General features: G+C 37.2%; 1 protein-coding gene across 1 annotated transcript in view; it reads right to left on the bottom strand.

Moving 5' to 3' along the window:
- fto (FTO alpha-ketoglutarate dependent dioxygenase) overlaps positions 1 to 21,125 on the bottom strand; it is a 138,049-nt gene that overhangs the window by 69,685 nt on the left and 47,239 nt on the right. Inside the window, exons 7-8 of the mRNA XM_082161172.1 lie at positions 20,286 to 20,405; positions 4,587 to 4,711 (exon numbers count right to left, since the gene is read on the bottom strand). Of these exons, the coding sequence (XP_082017298.1) occupies positions 4,587 to 4,711; positions 20,286 to 20,405 (245 nt within the window). The remainder of the gene's footprint in view (positions 1 to 4,586; positions 4,712 to 20,285; positions 20,406 to 21,125) is intronic.

Below are 21,125 nucleotides of genomic sequence, written 5' to 3'. Positions count from 1 at the left end.
AACCTACGAATGATTACCTCAATTAAAATATTTTGCTAATACTTTATAAAGATCCAAGTACCACCAGTTAATGCTTAAGTAATAATACTTTTACAGCCTGAAAATTCTGAATTTCAACAATAATTTAATTGTAATAATTATTGTAATTTAACTAAAATAATTTTAAGCAGCACAAAGCAGATTTAAGCAGATTTCTGAAGGATCATGTGACACTGAAGACTGGATAAATTGTGCTGAAAATTCAGCTTTACCATCACAGGAATAAATTACATTTTGAAATATATTATCATAGAAAACAGTTATTTTAAATTGTAATAATAGTTCACACTATTTCTGTTTATACAGCCTTTTCAATCAAAAGCGACTTTTTCGAAAACTTTTGAAATATTACATGTAGTTAATGTATTGTGAAAGAGCATGACTTAAAGAGCAAAAGTATATTTATAAATGAACATTAACCTAGCAGTAAAAATGTTGTTGCACAAGGAAATAAAACCAGAAAGCAGATTAACTAGTCTTTAGAAGTTCATAAATCTTTTCTGATTTAAAATGATTAATAACTCTAGCCTTTAATAAAGTCACTCATCCATCCAAGTACATGATCTCCTGCTCTTTTTGTCAATGAAAAACTGGTTTTGGATGACCTACATGCTTTAGTAAATGATGCCCTAAATCTGCCCTGTCAACTTAAACCTGATAGACATCTTTTGTATCTGGAGGAGGGCGAGTTCATTTTTTCACTATCAGATGTACAGTATGAACGGTTCTCTCTCTCTCTCTCTCTCTCTCTCTATCTCTCTCTCTCTCTCTCTCTCTCAGTTTCACAGAGTTCAACACTACTTGTACACACAAATGCACACTTCATCTTTTATCCCACTTACACCTCTCTTATTGCTCCATTTTTCACTCTATCACTTTCCAAAACTATGCGATACTGCAAGAAAACAAAAGAGAGAATAAGCAAAAACACAGTGAGGAGATGAAAAGGAAAAGAAGGGAAATATGAGGGAGAGCGAGGCTGAAAGAAAGGGAGTGTGGGGGGGGGGGGGGGGGAGACAGATGGGCATTTTCAGAGAGCATTTATCAAACTCAGGCCCGTTCAATCCCCTCCCCTCTCCCAAACCCCCATGTAATTCAGTAATCATTTTCATTATCATATAATGACCTTACAAAGCCTACAGCAGTTAGCACGGTCACTACAAACCACACAGCTGTTCCCGGCACTGCCCCCTTCATCACCTCCCAAACACGCAATCTGCCCAGCGCAGGAATGGACTGTGACCCCTGCAGAGGTCAACGGAGGGATGTAGATGTGACAGGAGTTGTACGATCTACCTGAGCAAGGTCGGTTCTATCTGAGCGTGTGTTCACATGTGTACTTTTTACGTAAACTCGTATTGCAGCGTGTCTATGCAGGCATAAAGGGTGTGAGATCAATGGTTTTGACCCACAACACATGGATGAAACAAAACCACAAGGTCGAACCCTTTCATCTGTCAATGCAAATGAATCTCTAAAAGGTCTTACTTCTGTTAGTGTTTGATTTTGACCTATGAAAGCTACAACATTTTTAAGAGCAAATCATTTCAGAATATCCCAAATGCACAGATGGATATGCATATATGGTCCCATTTACAACTGGCATTAACATGCATTGATGCATTGCACTTACACCTTTGTTATAACAGAGCTTGACCAGGGAGCCTCAGAATCACTTCAAAGTATTCCAATTAAGAAATGATGGTCACATTTTATATTAGGCGTCTTTACCTACTTGTAATCACACAATAAGTATTATTATTATTTACATTGTGTTCACATTGTATTGAAAAAAACTTTTGCTGCTATTAAGGTGGGATATTGGTAAGGTTTGGGACAGGTTTAGTGGTATGGGTAGGTTAAAGGGTGGGTTAAGATTTAAGGGAATAGTCAACATGTACAGAACTTAGTAATTTCATCTGTAAAAGCATGCACGCAATAAGTGCATTATATCCAAGGATTAATTTAAATAGAAATACCAAACATAGACAAGCATATACTGGGGAGCCTTTGACTTTTTTCATGGAGAATGGGGACTTTGAGACAAAAAGGTTGAGAACCACTGCAGTAGAAATATAGATCCAATCATATGTGCAGTACCTGCACAGAAAGAGAGTTTGCATGAGGCACTATGTTAATGGCCCCATTTCATTTACCGAGTATTAAAAAAATAAATATAAATGCCTCACACATCGGGAAAAAAAGGGTAGCATCATAAGATATCAACTAATGTCACAGATTTTTTTCTTTGCTGATTATTTACCACATTTTTTATTCAAAATGGTGTCATTTTAACAGATAAAATGGTGTCTGGTCTTGCATTTTCCTTTTTTCCAAACATTCCCACAGTAAAGGAAATGAGATTCCAAGTGTCATCCAGTGAAAAAAATTCATAGGATATTATATTGGGTGACCGGAGTGTCTGTCTTTCATTTTCATTAAAAAGAAAAAGACAAAAACATCCAAAACACAAGTCAAGAAATCCTTAAATGCCCTGCTTTGGATAAAAGCATCTGCCAAATTAATCAATTTAATGTGTGCATGGTAATAAACATGCAGAGTATCCACTGTATCTGTTCAACATTGCAAGAGCCAAAATGTTTGGAGGTGACCTGCATGAGTGCATCAGGTAAGTTAATAAGCCGAGTACCCATAAGTCAACAGGAGGAGCCTACAGTCACATTTAGCATCTCTGTCCCTCAGGGTAACTTCAGATAACTGAAAGCAGGTCCAGAGGCCCCACAGTCTGCAACAATCAAACTACTGTTTAAGAAAGCAAATGTCTGTAAGACAATAAAAGCCTTAATCAATCAGCCCGCTGTGCTTATGTTTATGAGCCTGTAGCGCCAACCATCCATCATTTCGTTTTTACCACTCAAAACACAGACGCAGAGACAAAAGAATGGCATAATGTGAGGAGCGGGCCTGCTGCATACTAAATTAATAAAACAATTGCAGCCTTTCACGACAAAATAAGCAACATGATTTAGCACACTGCTCCGAGAAGTTTCTTTTCAAGAGGACTGGTCAGAAATTAATGTTTGTGTTCAGCGCTGTGAGTCATGATAGTTGTTATAACAGTCTGTCATGGTAATAGTACAAATACATCACCGCTTTCAGGTGAGTGGAGCACGGCGTACAACGTTCACTTTATCAGCTCGTGTCGGAGGAGATATTATCAGCTATGAGTTCATTTTTGTCTTAACAGCGTCTTAACCTTAGCCCAAGCTATCTGCCTTCCCTCCCTAAATGCGATTTGTTGACAGCCACTTTACAGACCTGTGCCTGATGTTTCGAAGAGTGACGTTATCTCGCTCCAGAAGGGGGGCAGGAAGTGATAGTGGAAAGGGATGAGTTCAAACACATTGCAGTGTGTGCACACAGAGGAGTGAAGGAAGCTTTATCTAATCACGCTGCTCCGACTGATGAAATAAACTTCCGTGCGTGTGACGCAGCGTGCAAATGTGTGAGTTGTACAGGTTAGTGTGTGTGTAATCACTCGGTTTCTTCAGCTCTGAGATTTATCTCCTTTTCAATATTTGTAAATAAATTCAAAATGGAGATAATAAATAGAGATTTAAAAATACACTACCGCTCAAAAGTTTTGGGCCGGTACGATTTTTGAAAGTATCTTATTCTCAGCAAAGCTGTATTCATTTGATCAAAAATACAGTAAAACAGTAATATTGAGAACTTCAGTACTCTTTCAGAAAATGTGTCAAAGCGCCCCTACCGTATAACAGTGAAAACACGGAAAGACAGAACTTTCCGTCAATGGCAGGGAAAGAGTTAAATAAAGGAGATAAGTTAACAACAAGAAAACCTAATTAACAAAAAAAATAATAATCATGATGTAAAAGAAACATGCTTAATGACTACACCGTACCATACATGGCTAAAAGTGTGTGCGTGTGCTTGTGTCCCTGACGCTGTCATGACAAATGAACCATGGGCTGGTCTGTAATTTTCATCGTCTGATTTAAGAATGCAGTTTCAGCACAACATCAAAACTGTTTACAGGTACCAGCAGGCCTGGGCATCACTCTGGGGTTAAAGAGAGGGGACGACCCCCTTAAAGGGGCCACTTTACAGAAACAAGAGGACAGGTAGGAGCCCTTAATGTTGTAAAGGTTAAGACGCAACTTCAATAGGGAAATTCTGTTGTTTCAGGCCCTACCAACTAATAGTCTGATCTGAATAATGACAGATTACCACACACACACATGAGCATACACACACACACAGTAGTCTGTGGGGAAATAATAAAGAAAGAGAAAAATGGTGTGTGTGCTATGTGTTGGTATGCATATCTGTGTGTGTAAGGCTGGTTCTCTCTGTTATCGGAACAAATGGGTTATGTCTCTCAGTCACTCTTATCTCACAGGAAGGAAGTCAATGGGCTATCAGCACGTGTGTATGCGTGTGTTTGTGTGAACTCTCTCGGCCTGAAGGATTGTCCTGAACAAAAAAAAAAAAAAGTCCTTTCTTCTATACAATTCACTGAAGATGTGGCATTAAACACAAGAGTTTAGCACATGGGCACATACCTGTCCCTCCATGTCTGTCTGTGCTGCTGTCTGTCCGTCAGGGCGTTCAGCAAGATGTCTGCAATCTCTCTTCTGTTCTCTTGTGTCGTGTTCTCATCCTCAACCACAGCCAAAAGCAGCTGAGTCTGGAAACAAACAACACAGTCAGCTGTGACTTCAAACTACAAATGACACAAGGTCAGTTTCAGTCAGTCAATTATTACATATTCACAGCAATTTAACACTAAACGCTACCGTTCGGTAAAGTTTGGGGTCGGTTACGATTGTTTTGTCTTTTTTTTTATAATGTAATTATTTTTCCCTGAGGTTCTGCACCAAAAACAATAGTAATTGACCATGTCCTACCCATCTCATAATAAATTGACAGAATATTAACAAGTGAATATTCTTCTTATGACTGGCACAAATATGGTAACATAAAACCACATTAGGGTTACAAAGCAGTTCTGGCTCTTAAAAAGATCCCTGAGAATCCTCAATAGAAATACAACCACTCTTATCTTGAATAAAAGAAATCAAGCTTTACTACCAATCCCATAGACAAGCTCTTATCCAGTGCTTAAACAAATCAATATACATTCATTCCCTTCATGTCAGAGGTCAAATCTATTCTTTATTTATGCTGCAGGACTCCATTTTACAAACACTGATGGTTAAGCCAGAATCAGAAACAGAAGGACAAAATTATACTTGCTTTTCAACAACGTTTCTGTGTGTACATTACTATTTTTTTATTTAATAATATATAAACATTTTATATATACACTACTACCATTCAAAAGTTTGGGGTTGGCAAGATTTTATTTTTTTATTTTTTATGTTTTTGAATGAAGTCTCTTATGCTCACCAATTTGGTAAACATTTAATTATAATTAACCATATAATTATTTATAACCATTAATTTAGAGCATCCTTGCTGAACATTTATTTGAAAAAAAGATACTGGAAAAGTTGGGGAACACAGTCTGACCCCATAAAGAGAGGCCAATATGTTCAATGAAGACCAGAAGTAGAATTTGAAGTTCAATTAGTTGACTGAAGTTTACTGAAGACAAAATTATCCACACCTCCTATGACCATAGAAAATGAGTAATAGTATCCAGCTAACTTAGGACACAGAAAAAACAATACTTATAGGCATATGGAAGATCAGTTGACATCATTTCTACAGGTTTTGATAGGTTAAATCCTGGGACACACCAATCCGACTTCAAAGAACTATCGGTGACGAAAACCGATGGTGTTGTTGCCTTGTGTCAGCTGCACCTGGACCAAAAAGTTGCGCTTGAACACACAGCACCGTCTACAGCCGATTGCAAACTAGCACATGCATTCTGCGCCTATATCAACAGGTATCAATAGTCTATAATCATTATTCAAAAGGAGAAACTGGAACAAGGATATACGAGATATACGCAGATATAAAAAACAAAGCACTGCTTGCTTACCATTTTGAATATCAGTTTTGTTGATAACTTTCTTCATTTAAAGCGGCTCATGTCGTTAAGAAAATATTTGTGTTTTGGAATGCTCGGGGAGGATAACATTAGATCAGCCTTCTGTCTGTGCCGTCTTGACTTACTTATTCTATTTCATCTCTTTCGCTTTAATCCTCGTGCACCGACTCGTTTGTTAAACTGAACATCCAATCAGAGTTCCCACACTCACTGACGGCCCGACGCCGATTCAACATACTGAATCGAGCAAACTGCTGCCGACATGAGCCAGACGAGAGCCGACGTGTGGAACACAATGCTAAAACTAGCCCAAGAGACACTTGCCGACGGCTCGACGTTGACAGACGGTTATAGAATATATCTGTGACATATACCAAAGTTCTCATTCGTAATCAACAATCATAAGGATCAGAGGAGAGTTAGAAATCCCAAAAGGGCACTTCTCATCTGGGTGACTGTTGATTTCTCCTGGAGACCATTCCTTTGGCATGGTCACATTCATAAACAACCCCTGAGAACATACCACTAAAACATAGGCGATATCCTTTCAAGGCTGAGACACACCACATCACTGGACAGAAAAATACATCCACGCAGAGCAAACTTGAGCGATATAAACAGAAGTTGGTTCTGTAAATGGTGCTGAATCACTAAAGAATAACAATTGGCACTGTTACTGTATTCCTGACATGGGTCAGACCCTTAGTCATTTCTCAGATACCAAATAAAGACATTACAAAGAGGAGTCGTTTGTAAATCCACCCCTTCAGTATTTAAAAATATAAAAAATAAATATAAAAAATTTTATACACATATACAATATTTTAAAGGTATCTGAGTTTTCTTTTCATCCATGTAAAATGCCAAACTTTCCCTCTCTTGCTGTCTTCCTCAGTAGCAGGAGCTAAAATGATTGACAGGTGAGAAAGCATACGCAAAAAGTGCTCTCAGCGTTGGTTCACCTCAACTGTTTCACAGCGATCTCCTTTTCTTTATTTTTTTTCATCCCTCGTTCATCCGTGAGACAGCACTTCTGTCTCTCACTAAAGCATTACCTGTCAGCGGTCGTTACCTGTTAGAGTCATCCTGTCTAAGAAAGCGCTGGGTGAAAGAGTCTGCCAAGACTAACTCTGACTATGGGGTCACAAGGTCAGTTGAATCACATCAGACTAAACATAGATCTCACAACAACAGTGACTCATGATCGTCTGTGTGTGTGTGTGTGTGTGTGAGAGAGAGAGAGAGAGAGAGAGACTCTGTGTTATGTGTTTACAAGGTGGGTTGATGAGAGAAATTTACACAACCAACTTACGTTTACCACCCAATATATGCTCACCTTATCTGTGTGTGTGCCCTTGTTTACCCCTGAATGACGGTAGCTGTCGTCAGCTGGTTGATGTTGTGCAGTGCTCCTGGGTTCAGGACCACAGTGAAGAGGGTGAGACAGAGGGCAAGTGACTAACAGAGGCGGCTGTGTGTATTTGTACAAGGAAACACACTACGGGTTACCCCACACTAACAGAGGGGAAGTATAAACACACATGCACACTCGCCAGGACTATGTGGCAGGTACACCAGCCAACCAATAGCAGAAAGGCCATCCAAAATACCTACAGAAACCTGAACAGCTAGCGTCAGACAGGAGACATAAGATAACGTATGACATGAGAACTTAAAACGCATAGCAGCCAGGGGGCATTCTATAGAAAACCTACATTTGACAAAACTAGACTGTATTTTATGACTTTGTAAAACATAGGCAATGTGATAAAACACAAGGTAAAGAAATGTTAATTTACATTTACGTAATTTTCATTTACGTCAGTAGGTTTTTCTGTTTAAAGGACAGATGTGATGGACATTAGTGTGTGGAATTTCAGCATTTACTGTATGTATCAATTAATGAAGGTGTATGTTTTCATACAGTCATAGATCATTTTAAATCTCAAGCGCATTAAACTTATTTCTTAAATGGAGAGTTCACACAAAATGAATCATTTACTCACCCTGATATTTTAAAACGTTATAAATGTCGTTTAAAAAAAAAAAAAAATTATCGGATTAGTTACCAACATTCTTTAAAATATCCCTTTTTTTCCCCTCCACAGAATAAAGAATGTCATACAGGTCTGTGACAACATGTATTGATATGAAATCCATAGCATTAGACATAAACGTCATCTACAAACAAATGATGCAGGCTTTACTTGAAACTAACTCTGAATAAGAAGTATTCATGAAACAGTAGGTGTATAATATTTCTTCCGATAAGATTCTGAGCCGATGGGCTATTTACTATCCCATGAGGCCACAGGAGACAAGTATTCAGTGTTGAGGAACAGTGACACAACTAGCATTGTAAGCCACATGACAGTGGTAAGTTCTGGCAACATGGCGCATACGAAATGTCAGGATTGTATTCAAACTATACACATGAACTTTAATTCCAATATAAAACACTTTAACAGTGAAGAAGCAAATTCTTCTTCAAATGCAGTACATACTCTGACCATGAATTCGCAAACAGCTAAAGTCAACTATGCTTTAGTGGATTTATTAAGTCAGAGTAAGTAACCAAAGGTGTACAGTAATTCATCACACCATCTATGAACTACGACACCATCTATATTCCAGTGCTGTTTGACAACCAAAAAATAAGTTTGAATACATTTAGTATTCATTGTTAAATTCTTTTGTTATTTGGGGCCTTCTGTGCCCATGCACAGACACATTTCTCACTATCTGTTGTTGGTGGGACATGTTTTTGGGGGAGTTCTGTTATGTCCGGGACAGATGGTCCTCACCCCAGTCGATGTACTGAAGCACTGTAAGGGTACAACTACAGCAGAGCACTATGAAGACTGAATCACACGTCATGTTAAAAGTATAGAGCAGAGACAATATATACATGCCTCTGTGTGTGTGTGTGTGTGTGTGTGTGTGTGTGTGTGTGTGTGTGTGTGTGTGTGTGTGTGTGTGTGTGTGTGTGTGTGTGTGTGTGTGTGTGTGTGTGTGTGTGTGTGTGTGTGTGTGTGTGTGTGTGAGTGAGTGAGAGAGAGAGAGAGAGAGAGAGAGAGAGAGAGAGAGAGAGAGAGAGAGAGAGAGAGAGAGAGAGAGAGAGAGAGAGAGAGATTGAGAGTTTGGCCTTTCAGCCACATTGACCCTCTGATCTCTCTGAGGCTCATCAATTACCTCTCCCCTCAGAGCCAGCACGCTGAGAGAATGGATTATATGAAGTGTAAAACATTAGAAAAATGTGTTCACAACATCACAGCAATGTGTCCGAGGACAGAGGAGGGGACAGATAATAGAAACCCAGCTGCTGAAGAGTCATACGCAACAAGTGAGAGCGTTTGAAGGCATTGTGGGGCAGCTCTGTGGGCCACAGGCTTTTGTGCTGGGGATTGTGAGTCCTCTAGCCAAAGGCAACTGGACATATGCTTTTTGCTTGAGCTAATGAGGCAAAGGCTAAAAGCTTTGTGATTTTTTTTCTTTCTCTGCCTCAGTTAGTCTCTCTCTCTCTGTCAGTCTCTCTTAGGTGGGAAAGTTTTAAAAAGGCGACTACTAACCAAAAGCACTTGATAACATCTCCAAACACCAAATCTGCTGCCTAATGTGTCTAGAGATTGAGAGTTTAATGATTCTACCATTTTTGCAGTATGTAATATGAGCTTCAGAGATCTTACAGACATGCAGAGCAGTTCCATAAAAAAAATAAAAAAATAAAAAAAACTCAAATATATGCAAAAAAAAAGAAAAAAAAGTGACACACAAAGCAGAAGTTAGCACTGATAAAAACCAAAAAATGACTAGAAAAACACTTTACTAATAAATCAAATAAATGTATTGTGGTAATATCATGTTTATGGAAAAAAAATGTTTTGGAGGTCTTTGAAGTACCTTGGAAAACCATTGTACATGAAAAAAAATTATAATAATTTAGTAACATGATATATAAAAGCATCATGGACTTATCTGCGATCAATGTTTCATAGCACCACCATTACATTAAAAATGTAGTTTTAAGCAGCACAACTCTTAAACATTGCTAATAATAAGAAATGTTTGTTGAGCAGCAAATCAGCATATTAGAATGATTTCTGAAGGATCATGTGACACTGAAGAGTAATGGCTGCTGGAAATGCAGCTTTGCACAAATGTCTTTAAAATACTTTTGCTGTTCTCAAAGCTCTGTCTCTTGAATGTATCACTTTCGTTGTGACTTCATACCCACTTCCACTCTCTGTCATACACATATGCCTCATCTCTCTCCACCTCCATCTCCTTCTGGATCAGCCTGCTGATTGGAGATTAGAGATTAGCATCTTGTACCCACGTTTCTCCTGCCAGTGAAAGCTTTTGGCAGTGGGAGCGAGGCCAAAACCTTACTCTCTCCTCACTCCACACAGATTCATTTTCAGCACTTAAAGAATGTGAACTCTAGGCAGAGATTATCATCACATAGACCTGAAGCCATTTTCATTACATGTCTTTTTTCTACGGTGGCTGAAATGCGACATTGGGGAAAACGATTAACGTTGGCTAGCCGCTAAAAGAACGAAACCCAACCCAAGTTGTACCGACTACAATTTATGATGTTATAGGATACACTGTGTTGTGTAATTTATATGTCATCTAAATGCTGAAAATATCAGTAGTGAAGTGAATAAAGTAATATGCATCAGTGGTTTTGGGAAGCCTGAGGGCTCTTGTATAGCAGGACACATTTTTCCAGTGCATTAGTATATATATATGTATGAGTAAGTGTAACAAATAAAAAAATAAAAGATTTCCAAAATCTGATAGCTTAATACCTCCAGCTAGAATGCCTTAAGAAATATGTGCAGGAATCATTCGCTATGACACGTAAGTATGATATTAGTGGGTAAACGGATAGAAAGAGACACATTGAGTACAACATAGGAAAGAGCAGAGAATAATGTTTTTCGCCCGTACAAGCAAAACCTATTCATAAAAGCCTAAATCCTTCTCATCATAAGGCATAAAGCCTGTTCATAATGCATTGGCTCATAACATAATGGCCTGGTTTCACAAACAAGGCTTAGATAAAGCCAGGAGTAGACTTTTGTTAAATTAGGACATTATAACTGTAATAAACATTCCTAAAAAAAAATAAAAAAAAAAATAAAAACCATTACTGGTGTGCATCTTGAGACAAAACAATGGTACTGACGTATTTTCAGATAGGTTGCTTTCAGTTAAGATAGCTCAAACATGCATTTTAGTCTGGGACTAGACTTAAGCCTGTGAAATCGGGCAAATGTGAATTAATTCATTTAATCAGAAACACTTTCTATTAAGTCTTTTAAAAATGTACCAATATTGATTTTTCATGACTAATACAGATACAGATGATTTTCCATCAACTTCTCTGTGATTATTCAATTTTTTTCATTATTGTTTTATTAGTTTATAATAATAATAATAATCTATTATAATAATATTAATTAATATTTTTACATTATTATACAAAGCTGCTGTGCAATCTAGAGGGTTATAATTTATTGACATCTTTGTTTTGATATGTCTAATTGAAGAGTATCTGTAATGAAATTGTAAATAAATAAACAAACCTAACAAAAAAAGTATTCTTAAATCCATTATGATAATGTGGTCACACTACAATAAGGTCTCATTTTTAACAGTAGTTAATGAATTAACAAACAAACTAACAATGAGCAATATATTTTTACAGCATTTTTTAACCTTTGTTAATGTTAGTTTATAAAAATTTTCACAAAGCATATACTAATGTTAACAATACAATGTTTTATAAAAAAAAAAAAAAGTAGCAGTAAATGTTGAGATTAATATTAATATTAATTAATGCAGAAGATTAATTGTTCATTCATGTTAACTAATGAAGTTAACTAATGTTAACAAATGAAATCTTATTGTAAAGTGTTACCAATATGCATTATAGTCTTAAGAGTATACAAAAAGATATGACAGACAAATGTTATGTTACTTTTCTGATATATACTGTTATACCTCTGATGCCCATGAGCTTTATGGAGTCATTCTCAAATTATGACTTAAATTTCAAATATTTTACCTAATTTACAGTCAACACAACAAAACAAAAAAAAGGTATTTTTGTAACTCCGTAGATTTTCATGAGTTCTAAAGGTCCAACTGATTCCAAATCGAAGATCAGAAGGCTTGAAGCATTCATGTGGGTTATCATTCAAAACCAATCTGCTACAATTTCAAGAGTCCTCGCCAATAACATGTGATTTGACTTTCTTGTGGTCAAGCCTGCTTCATTTCAGTGTAAGATGCTGAATTTGCTTTCTAATCCCAAAATCGTCTGCCACTTTCCACCGCACCATACTAAACAGCCAGAGAGAGACAGAGAGACAGAGAGACAGAGAGAGAGAGAGAGAGAGAGAGAGAGAGAGAGAGAACGGAAGAGAGTTGAAAGCGAGGGGATCATAACACATTTCTACAGGAACATTTCCCCTTGGAGAAGGAGAGAGTGTTTACTATCAAACACATCTGTGTCTATTCATCTCAGCCAGAGTGTCATCCCTCGCTCACAACTTCTGTCCAAAAACAAACAAACAAACACAAAAACAAACACAAAGAGTGCAACTTCTGAGTATGCATCAGCCACCAGACTGCACTTCTGCGTAGCACGTCTTCACACGGAGAGACACACTCTCTCTCTCTCTCTCTCTCTCTCTCTCTCTCTCTCTCTCTCTCTCTCTCTCTCTCTCTCTCCTCTCTCTCTCTCTCTCTCTTCTCTCTCTGTGTCTCCTTTTATATCCTCTTCTTTCTCTCCCTTCTCTCCTAAAACCTCTCGAATTATCTGCAATATCTTCTTTATAATTCCTTTCTTTCTTTGTGATTTTTCAAGCGAATCCTACAATTTTACAGTGGCTTGGCATCAGGATCTCCCATTCTTCCCCTCATTGTTCTGAACCGTGGTTAAACTCGGTTAAGAGCCCCGACATGATAGCCAGCCTGGTGACTCTTAGGAATTAAAAGAAAGGACAGAGGAGAGAGCAGTGTAAATTTAGTTGACGAATATTATTTCGTCATCATTTTCGTCAATGACATTTTTCCCCTGACGAAAACTAAATGATAACTAAATAAAAACTAGTTTTAAATGGCAAAAACGATGACAAAAATCATCAACACATTTTTTTTTTTTTTTAGGAAGGGACAATTTGGGAAGAGAACTGATGTCGTGTATGGTAGAATATGAGCTGATCTACCCAGCGGGACATAAGTTGGCATAAACATTCAAAAATGCAAACATCTGAAAGAAAGAGGAGAGCAGACATATGGATAAATCTGAAAAAGTATGATTACATAAAAGAGAGCTCAATTCAGTCCGGACAGCACACGAGGACTGAATTGAGCTCTCTTTTGAGTAGTTTTGCTCTTGAACGGACAAATACACAAAATTATGTCAAAATGTCAGTTTTGGCGAGTATTCACATAAACACAGTCAGTTATGTCTTAAGTGAATGTAAACAGTTGGGAGAATATCGGAGGTGTATCAGTGTGGATCCGTGCATTCGGACTTAAAGTGACAGCAGAGTAATAAACCTGCTGCTGTCCATCATGTTAATCAAACAACAAACGGAAAAGAGAAAAATCACTCAATGCTCTTTACTGAATAACTTTAAAAGCTTTAATAAGAATTAATCTCTATTTAATTTATACAAATAAAGCTGTCTGCTTGAAATAATGAAGAATGTTGTATGCAAGTTACATATCATTAATTAAAAAGACCATGTTCTTGTTTCTTTATGAGAAGTGGTTTAATTTAATTTTAAGATAAATTAAGACATGTTATATGTCACAGCAGTTAAATATGTGTCTGTATTGCATGTTCAAACCTTAATATCATTCATATTAACAGGTAGATGTTTTCTACAGGAGCATATAATGAGTTTGTAATGCATCAATTAAGCATTTCTCTAAAATTTCCAATTAAACTAAACCCATTAAATTTTAATCTACTGTAGATTTAGTCGACTAAAATCTTATGGTATTTAGTCGACTAAAACTAGACTAAAACCATTCAGATGACTAAAATATGACTAGAACTAAATAGCATTTTAGTCAAAAGACTAAACTAAATCAAAATTTGTGGTCATAATTAACACTGGGAGAGAGACAGAAACATTAGTGATATACAAAGACGTATATCTACTACATAAGGTCGGCCTCTACCTGACTGGCAGTAAACTGAGTTTTGTGCACAGCTGTGTTCCTCTGTAGAATTTAATGAAGCATATATGCGGTGTTTGTGTGTGTGTATCCACAGTAGTGATTAATCAGTCACAGTCTGTAATTCCAGATCTTATTCCTCTTTCTTCAGCCGCTTATCTTGCTGATCAAGGAGCGAGCCGGAAAAACTGCAGAGTAAATAAATAAATAAACAAAGCACTTAATAAACCGAGAGTGTGAGGAGGGTTTCAGGAGATAAGACAGATCAGGCATTATAAAGCACTTATTGGTTTTCTAAGAAAAATAAAAAAAATCTACTTCAAAGAGTTCAGCGGCTGTCAGACAGCATCTGCTCCAGCACACGCCGAGTTCCACTCAACACCAGCAGAACAAGACTGAACCATCTGCACATAACCACACACCTGCACATGACAATACTAAAAACTACACCCAGGCAGATTCTGCGGATCTTTCTCTTTTCCGCATTTTCTGGGCTAAAAATGGTGGAATTGTGTGGAAATGTATTTAAACAGTATAAATGTTAAATGAAGTACACTCTTATTGCTAACTGAAAACATAAATCAAATGAGCAAAATCAGAACATAAACATGGTCAAAGTTTGGGAATGACTGTCATTCCAAGCCTATTGAAATCTGTGGGGATATGAAACCATATGAATATTAAAACCATATAAAAACAAAACAATATTGCATACTAAAATAGCATGTATTTTTGCTTCAATTTCTTTTCAAGTTGACTGTTAATAGATCTGAAAGAATGTGGAAGTGAAAGCCTTAGCTTGTTTGGGGTCAGTACTTTTTTTTTTTTTTAAATAAAGGAATAACTGTATTCATAGTTAATACATTTATAAATGTTAAAAAAATGAACAGTTTTCAAGTTTAATACGTAACAATATTAAATATGCATGTGAAAAAAAAGGGGGGAAAGTATATCAAGGACTAAGGATCTTGTATAAACGGGTTTAAAACCAGACAAAATTGACATGAAGTCTGGCCTAGTCTGCAGCTTATTCTGGCAGCATGTAAACTATCAACCAAACATCATGTCTAAAACATTTTACTCCACTAATCTGGCACCATTGGTAAATCCAGTGATTAGTTACACCTCAAAATATTTTATCATCACAACGATAGATTCTTCAGCATTGTCGGTGCCGTTTTTGTCTGTTAGCCGATTGTGTTTAACTGGTCTGTTTGTGTAAAAAAAAAAAAAAACTTCTCCCACAATATTTCTTGCTAAAGATTCCATCCCTGCCACCAAAAAACACACACACAGACCCACCAGTCTCCCTGCCTTCTGAAAGATTCTGTAAAAGCTTCTGTATGCAGGTACAAAGCCAGCGACCACTCTCTCTCACTCTCTCTCTCTCTCTCTCTCTCTCTCTCTCTCTCTCTCTCTCTCTCTGTAGGTAGAAAACACAAACACAGCCTGCAAGTGGCATATCAGCGCATGAAATTCTCTAAAGGGGTTTAAGTATTTACCCTCCCCACTATGACGGCCTGCAAGAAATTCAGCTTACCCTGTTCAATAAGGACTTCAAAGGGAATCATAAATACCTTTTGCCCGCAAATTCTACTGTACAGTGTTTTTCTGCTCGCCCCCCTTTTCCTGCTTCTTTTCTTCCCATTTTTCCCCTCATTCTCCAATAAAAACCACCCCTTACTGTGAAATTTATTAGAAGCCTTTTATTTACAGTTTATGAGTATAATAAGAGAAATTGGGAGGTAATTTCTGATGTTATTTAAGCAGGCGAGCTGAAAGGAGAAACACAGGTAGATCTGTGGTTCATTTTGATCTGACAAGAGACAACTGCTCAGAGAAAAACAAAGGCGAAAGAAATGGCCCGATCATGGGATCATGCCTTTGTTTTTGTGTTTGACTGCTGATTTTGAAAATACTCAAAAGATTTATTATGCAACATATGGTATTATTTGTATTATGTATATTATTTATACATATTATTATCATTATTTTTATTATGATATATAACTATTGTCTAATGCAATATTTGAATATTTTGATTTCATATTAAGCAAAAACCTACAGTCACAAACAAAACACACACATAAGTATATGTATATGCATGTATATGATTGATCAACCCAGTATACACATACAATTTATAATGTATAACTGCCACATGATGCACAAATAAATAAAAAAACTGAAAAGATCTACGTAGGGAAATCCACAGTGGCCCTGCGAAAGGATTTCTGGAATATTATTATGATGAAAATGCACAGCAAAGCCCTTACATTTATAATGTTTTACAAACTCATCAAATAAGTGAATAGAGATTAATTGCCCCGGTCGACCTTAAAATAATTATCAGAACGAGGCAGCTCTAAACTAGATGAAATTGATACACTTGAATAATTAGATCCTTGGCACTGACCTAGTGAAGTCAATAAAGGTTATTAAGGCCAATTGCTGTCTAAACGCATTAGAGACAGAGAGAAGCGCTCCGCACCACATCCAGCATTTCAGCGGCTATACGATAATCCCCTCACTGCGTCCGCCTCTCCTCTCTCTCTCCGCTGCCCTCACACACATATACACCCCCTACCCTCAGACACACTAAACCAGATTGGATTCGCTTAACCTTTCAGTGGCTTTGATCAAATGAGCTCACACTGCAATAACATTTACATTGACCCTCACTCTCACTCTCTCGCTGGGGAGAGAGGTCTTTACCTTCCTGTCTGCCACACACACGCGCAGGCTAGGTCAATAACGTAATCAGATATCAATGGTGACCCCTGCAGTCATGATTGCTCGCTTTCGCTCGCTCGGTTTCTTTCATTGGACGGAGAGGATGAAATTATGAAACGGTCATTGTGCATGAATCGACACACACACAAATAAAGACCAACACAAACACCAGCGAAAAGGAACAGAAGATGCATCTAAACGGCTCACTGTTTACATAAACACATAATAGTTTCCATTCAGACAGAAAGTAAATGTTTCAGCACACAATACTTGATGACGGCGTATGTGGAAGAAAGACAGAATAGATGCAGTTAGAGAGGAAAAAAGCTTTTTGATGTGACGCTCTGAGCGACAGAAGTGGGAAAAAGTGACAAATTAGACATAAAAAATCAGAACAAACCTGTGGTATTGTTAATAGACCTGTCTCACTCTCAGCCGTCTCACTCTCAGCCCTGAATTTAAAGAAAAGAATAAAAAAAATGCCTGGGTGGTATTTAAAATATTTTGCATATAGCCAACTATCTCTCCAGTGCCAGGATAGACAGACTGATAGAGGGAGAGAAAGAAAGTGTCACTGGTAAAAGCCTAAATAAATGTCAGTGGTGTATGAGGAGTACGATAGCTTCTCTGTAGGGACCCGACGTTCACCCAGTGTGTGTGTGAGAGAGAGAGAGAAATTGAGGAGAGGACCTGAGACCTGATGTTTGATAACATTTACCTCATCTTATCAGAGCACATTTAAATGGCTATCTTCATTCTTTTCTTTCTTCTTTTCTATTTTCCACCATTTCTCCTATGTTGTTTCCATTAAGCAGTTCACATTAATTCATGAGGTACAGGTTGGAGAGAGAGGGAGAGAAAGGGGGGGAGAGACAGCCACAGAGAGAGGGAGAGAGAGACTTGTTTTATCAGGATGTCATTCAAATGGAGGGGTGAAAATTTGCATCACAACAGCCTGAAGAGCAAGAGAGGGAGACACAAGAAAAGAGAAAGAAGGAAAACGAAAGAGAAAAACCCCCATGGGAGAGGAGCGGTTTAATAAACAGCAGGAAGAGGGTGAACACACAGAGAAACACACAGACCAGCCAACCCTGGACCTGCTCAGACTGCAGAAAAATCAAGAGAAGTGCAGGAAGGCCAACGAGACAATTCCCTAGAATCTAGATAAACACATGTCCCTGTTAAATGCCATGACTGTCTCTCGAAATCATACTTAAATGAATTTAAATCGGCCATGAAAATATCAGGAATTCAAATGAATATTTATTTTCTAACTGCTTTCACATTCATGAGCGATTTATTCAAGCTCTAACAATCCTACAAATTTAATATTTGTACAACTAATAAAACACAGAAAATAGCTTGATCAGGTTAAACTCAGGTAAAAGGAACCCACAATTTCAACATAAATAATATAAAAAAGAAATGTTTAGAATGAATATGGCAGATATTGTCATTTTTCTCCTTTTCCTCTCCTGTTCATTTACGATTTACTATGATTAACAAAATATATGATATAATGTGATAAATTAAAAGTTTTATTTTTATTTGCTTTTATTCTTGTGACAAATAATATATACGCAGTAATATAACGTACATTTTTATAAAAAAAATGTAACCTTCGATGTTTCCGAAATATTAATTGAAACAAAAAATGTATATATATTGAAATTAAATAATTTCCCAAGGTATTTACAGACACAATACTGTACATCTTTGATGGGTGGATGTCAGCGCACTTAAATTGTGTTTCTGGACAGAAGGAGGACCGGTATCTCACAGTGAGCCTGAGACGGTCTCACCCCTTCATACACACACACACACACACACATCGGCTAGCTCAAGAGCTGGTCCTTAGCCCCAGAAGCACATTAGATGTGATTACTGCTCAAAGAGCGAGAGACAGACAGACTATGATGATACCACAGTGCCCCCTACTGAAAGTAACTACAGCACTGAGAGCAGAGCTGTGTGCTCAACACATACACACACATATGGATCAAACATGTGTCAAACAGACAGCACTGATCAGCCGTGATCACCTAGATTTAAATAACCTCTGTATCCTCTCCAGCATCAGAGACTGGGGTCATCTGCAGGCAGAAGGGTGACTATGCGGCAGGCAGTGTCCTGAAAAGGTGAAAACATTCACTGATGCTCCAGAAGGAAACATGATGCATTAATTTGAAGATCAAGGTCAATTGTACTTAATTTGTCTTCTGGGAAACATGCAAGTATCTTCTGTAGCTTCCGAAGGGCAGTACTAAATGAAAAAAAAAATATATTAAACAATAAGAAATATGTACACATCTTCGTCCAGTTCAAAAGTTTTCACCCCCGGCTCTTAATGCATTGTTTCTCCTTCTGGAGCATCAGTGAATGTTTGAACCTTCTGTAATAGTTTGAGTACCGGTCCCTCAGTTGTCCTCTGTAGGATTTTGAGATCCATCTTTATACACTGTCACTGCTGGAAAGGGTTCAAAAATACAAAAGATGCAAGAAAACCAAAGAATTTGCAGCATCTGGAGGATTTTCCTGAAGAACATTGGCCAGTTTAATTGCTCAGGACAAACAAGGGACTCATAAAGAACCATCACACACAAAAAAACAAACACCCATGGATCATAACGAATTGAGTTCCCTTTCGCCTCTTCTTGAGCTTGAATATTTAAATTGGAAAGGCTTAATCTTTCCTGACGATGCAGTGCTGGCCCATCAACTGTCCCAAGCGTCATTCACATTTGTTCACATTCATGTTCTCACAACAGTGCATTTTTAGAGTTCATAAAAATGTTACTGGCCAACTGGCGATTGACACCATTTCATATACTCGCATTTGGCGCTTGGCGAGTGTTCATTTTAGGCCCTGTATATAGCTTGTTTTCTATATTCACCGCCCATTGACAGTTGTGAAATGAACCTTTTATTCTTACAAAAAAAAAATAACAAAAAAATAATAATAATCATTTTAATGAAAAAGAGGATTAGGTTGGATGACTAGGTGGTGATGGTGTTAACACAGATTTCCTCCATGTCCCAGATTTTTGTCTTACGGCCAGCTACACAGAATATGAACACTTGTTTCACATTTACTACAAGGATTGTGGATTTAAATATTGTAAAATGTGTTAAGCAGTACTGGGATTACAACACTGTACTGGTAGTTGAAAGCATAATCAAATTAGCCAAACTATTTCATAAACAAACTTGCACATGTACAGCTGAATGTCAGACGCTGAATTGAGCGGAAATCTGGGCGCAGATTCTGTACAGGCCTGCTCACAGTTCATTCCATCACTCTTACCATTCGCTCCATTTCCTTCCAGTCTTTCTCCATCTGTTCCATGGGTTTAGTCCACCAGCTGCAGAATCGTGCGTAACGCCGGCCCTGGAACCAGTATTGCCTCAGCCATTCAAACTCCACCTGAAAGGAGCAACACAGGGTCAAGACGTTAAAGCAGCAGAGTGTCATTTCCACACCGCTAGAGACACCTAAAAAGAACTGCAAAAATAATTTAAAAAAAGGTTTCCCAAATCCCTATGTCTTCCATTGTTTGGACAAACGGGTAGTTCTGGCCCAAACTCACACAATTGGTTGATCAACTGACACTACACACAGCTCAAACAATAAAAATAAATAATAAAAAATAAAAAATAAAAAGAGCCACAGTGTTTTTACTTTTCAGGGAAAACAACCTTTGATTAGTTTATTTAAAGTTGTCCCTGCACATTAAATGGGATTTAACTGAAATGTATTTGTATTTCTTATGCATCTGTTATGATTTATTGTATGTAAAGCACGTTGAATTACCATTGTGTACTTAGAAATGTGCTACATATATAACCTTGCCTTAACAAAAAAAATGTATAATTATATAATAATAATTATATATATAAATAAAATAATAATAAAGATGCAATGACTAGCTGATTCTAGCTGATCCATTGAGCTGGTAATTATTATCATTATTATAATTATTGTAATGTTATTGCTAATAACAATTATATGGTCTATTTTAATAAATATTTAATATTCTATAGAATATAATTGTCTTTCTAAGGAAGATGATTTTATGGAATATTATATACAATTTTCACTATGTGTCTACATGTGAATCTAGACATCATAAAATTTTTAAATCAA

Source organism: Leuciscus leuciscus (genome assembly GCF_965113295.1).
Source record: "Leuciscus leuciscus genome assembly, chromosome: 2".
NCBI classification, from domain to species: Eukaryota; Metazoa; Chordata; class Actinopteri; order Cypriniformes; family Leuciscidae; genus Leuciscus; species Leuciscus leuciscus.
The sequence above is the reverse complement of the archived record's forward strand: the minus strand, read 5'-3'. Positions and strand labels throughout refer to the sequence as shown.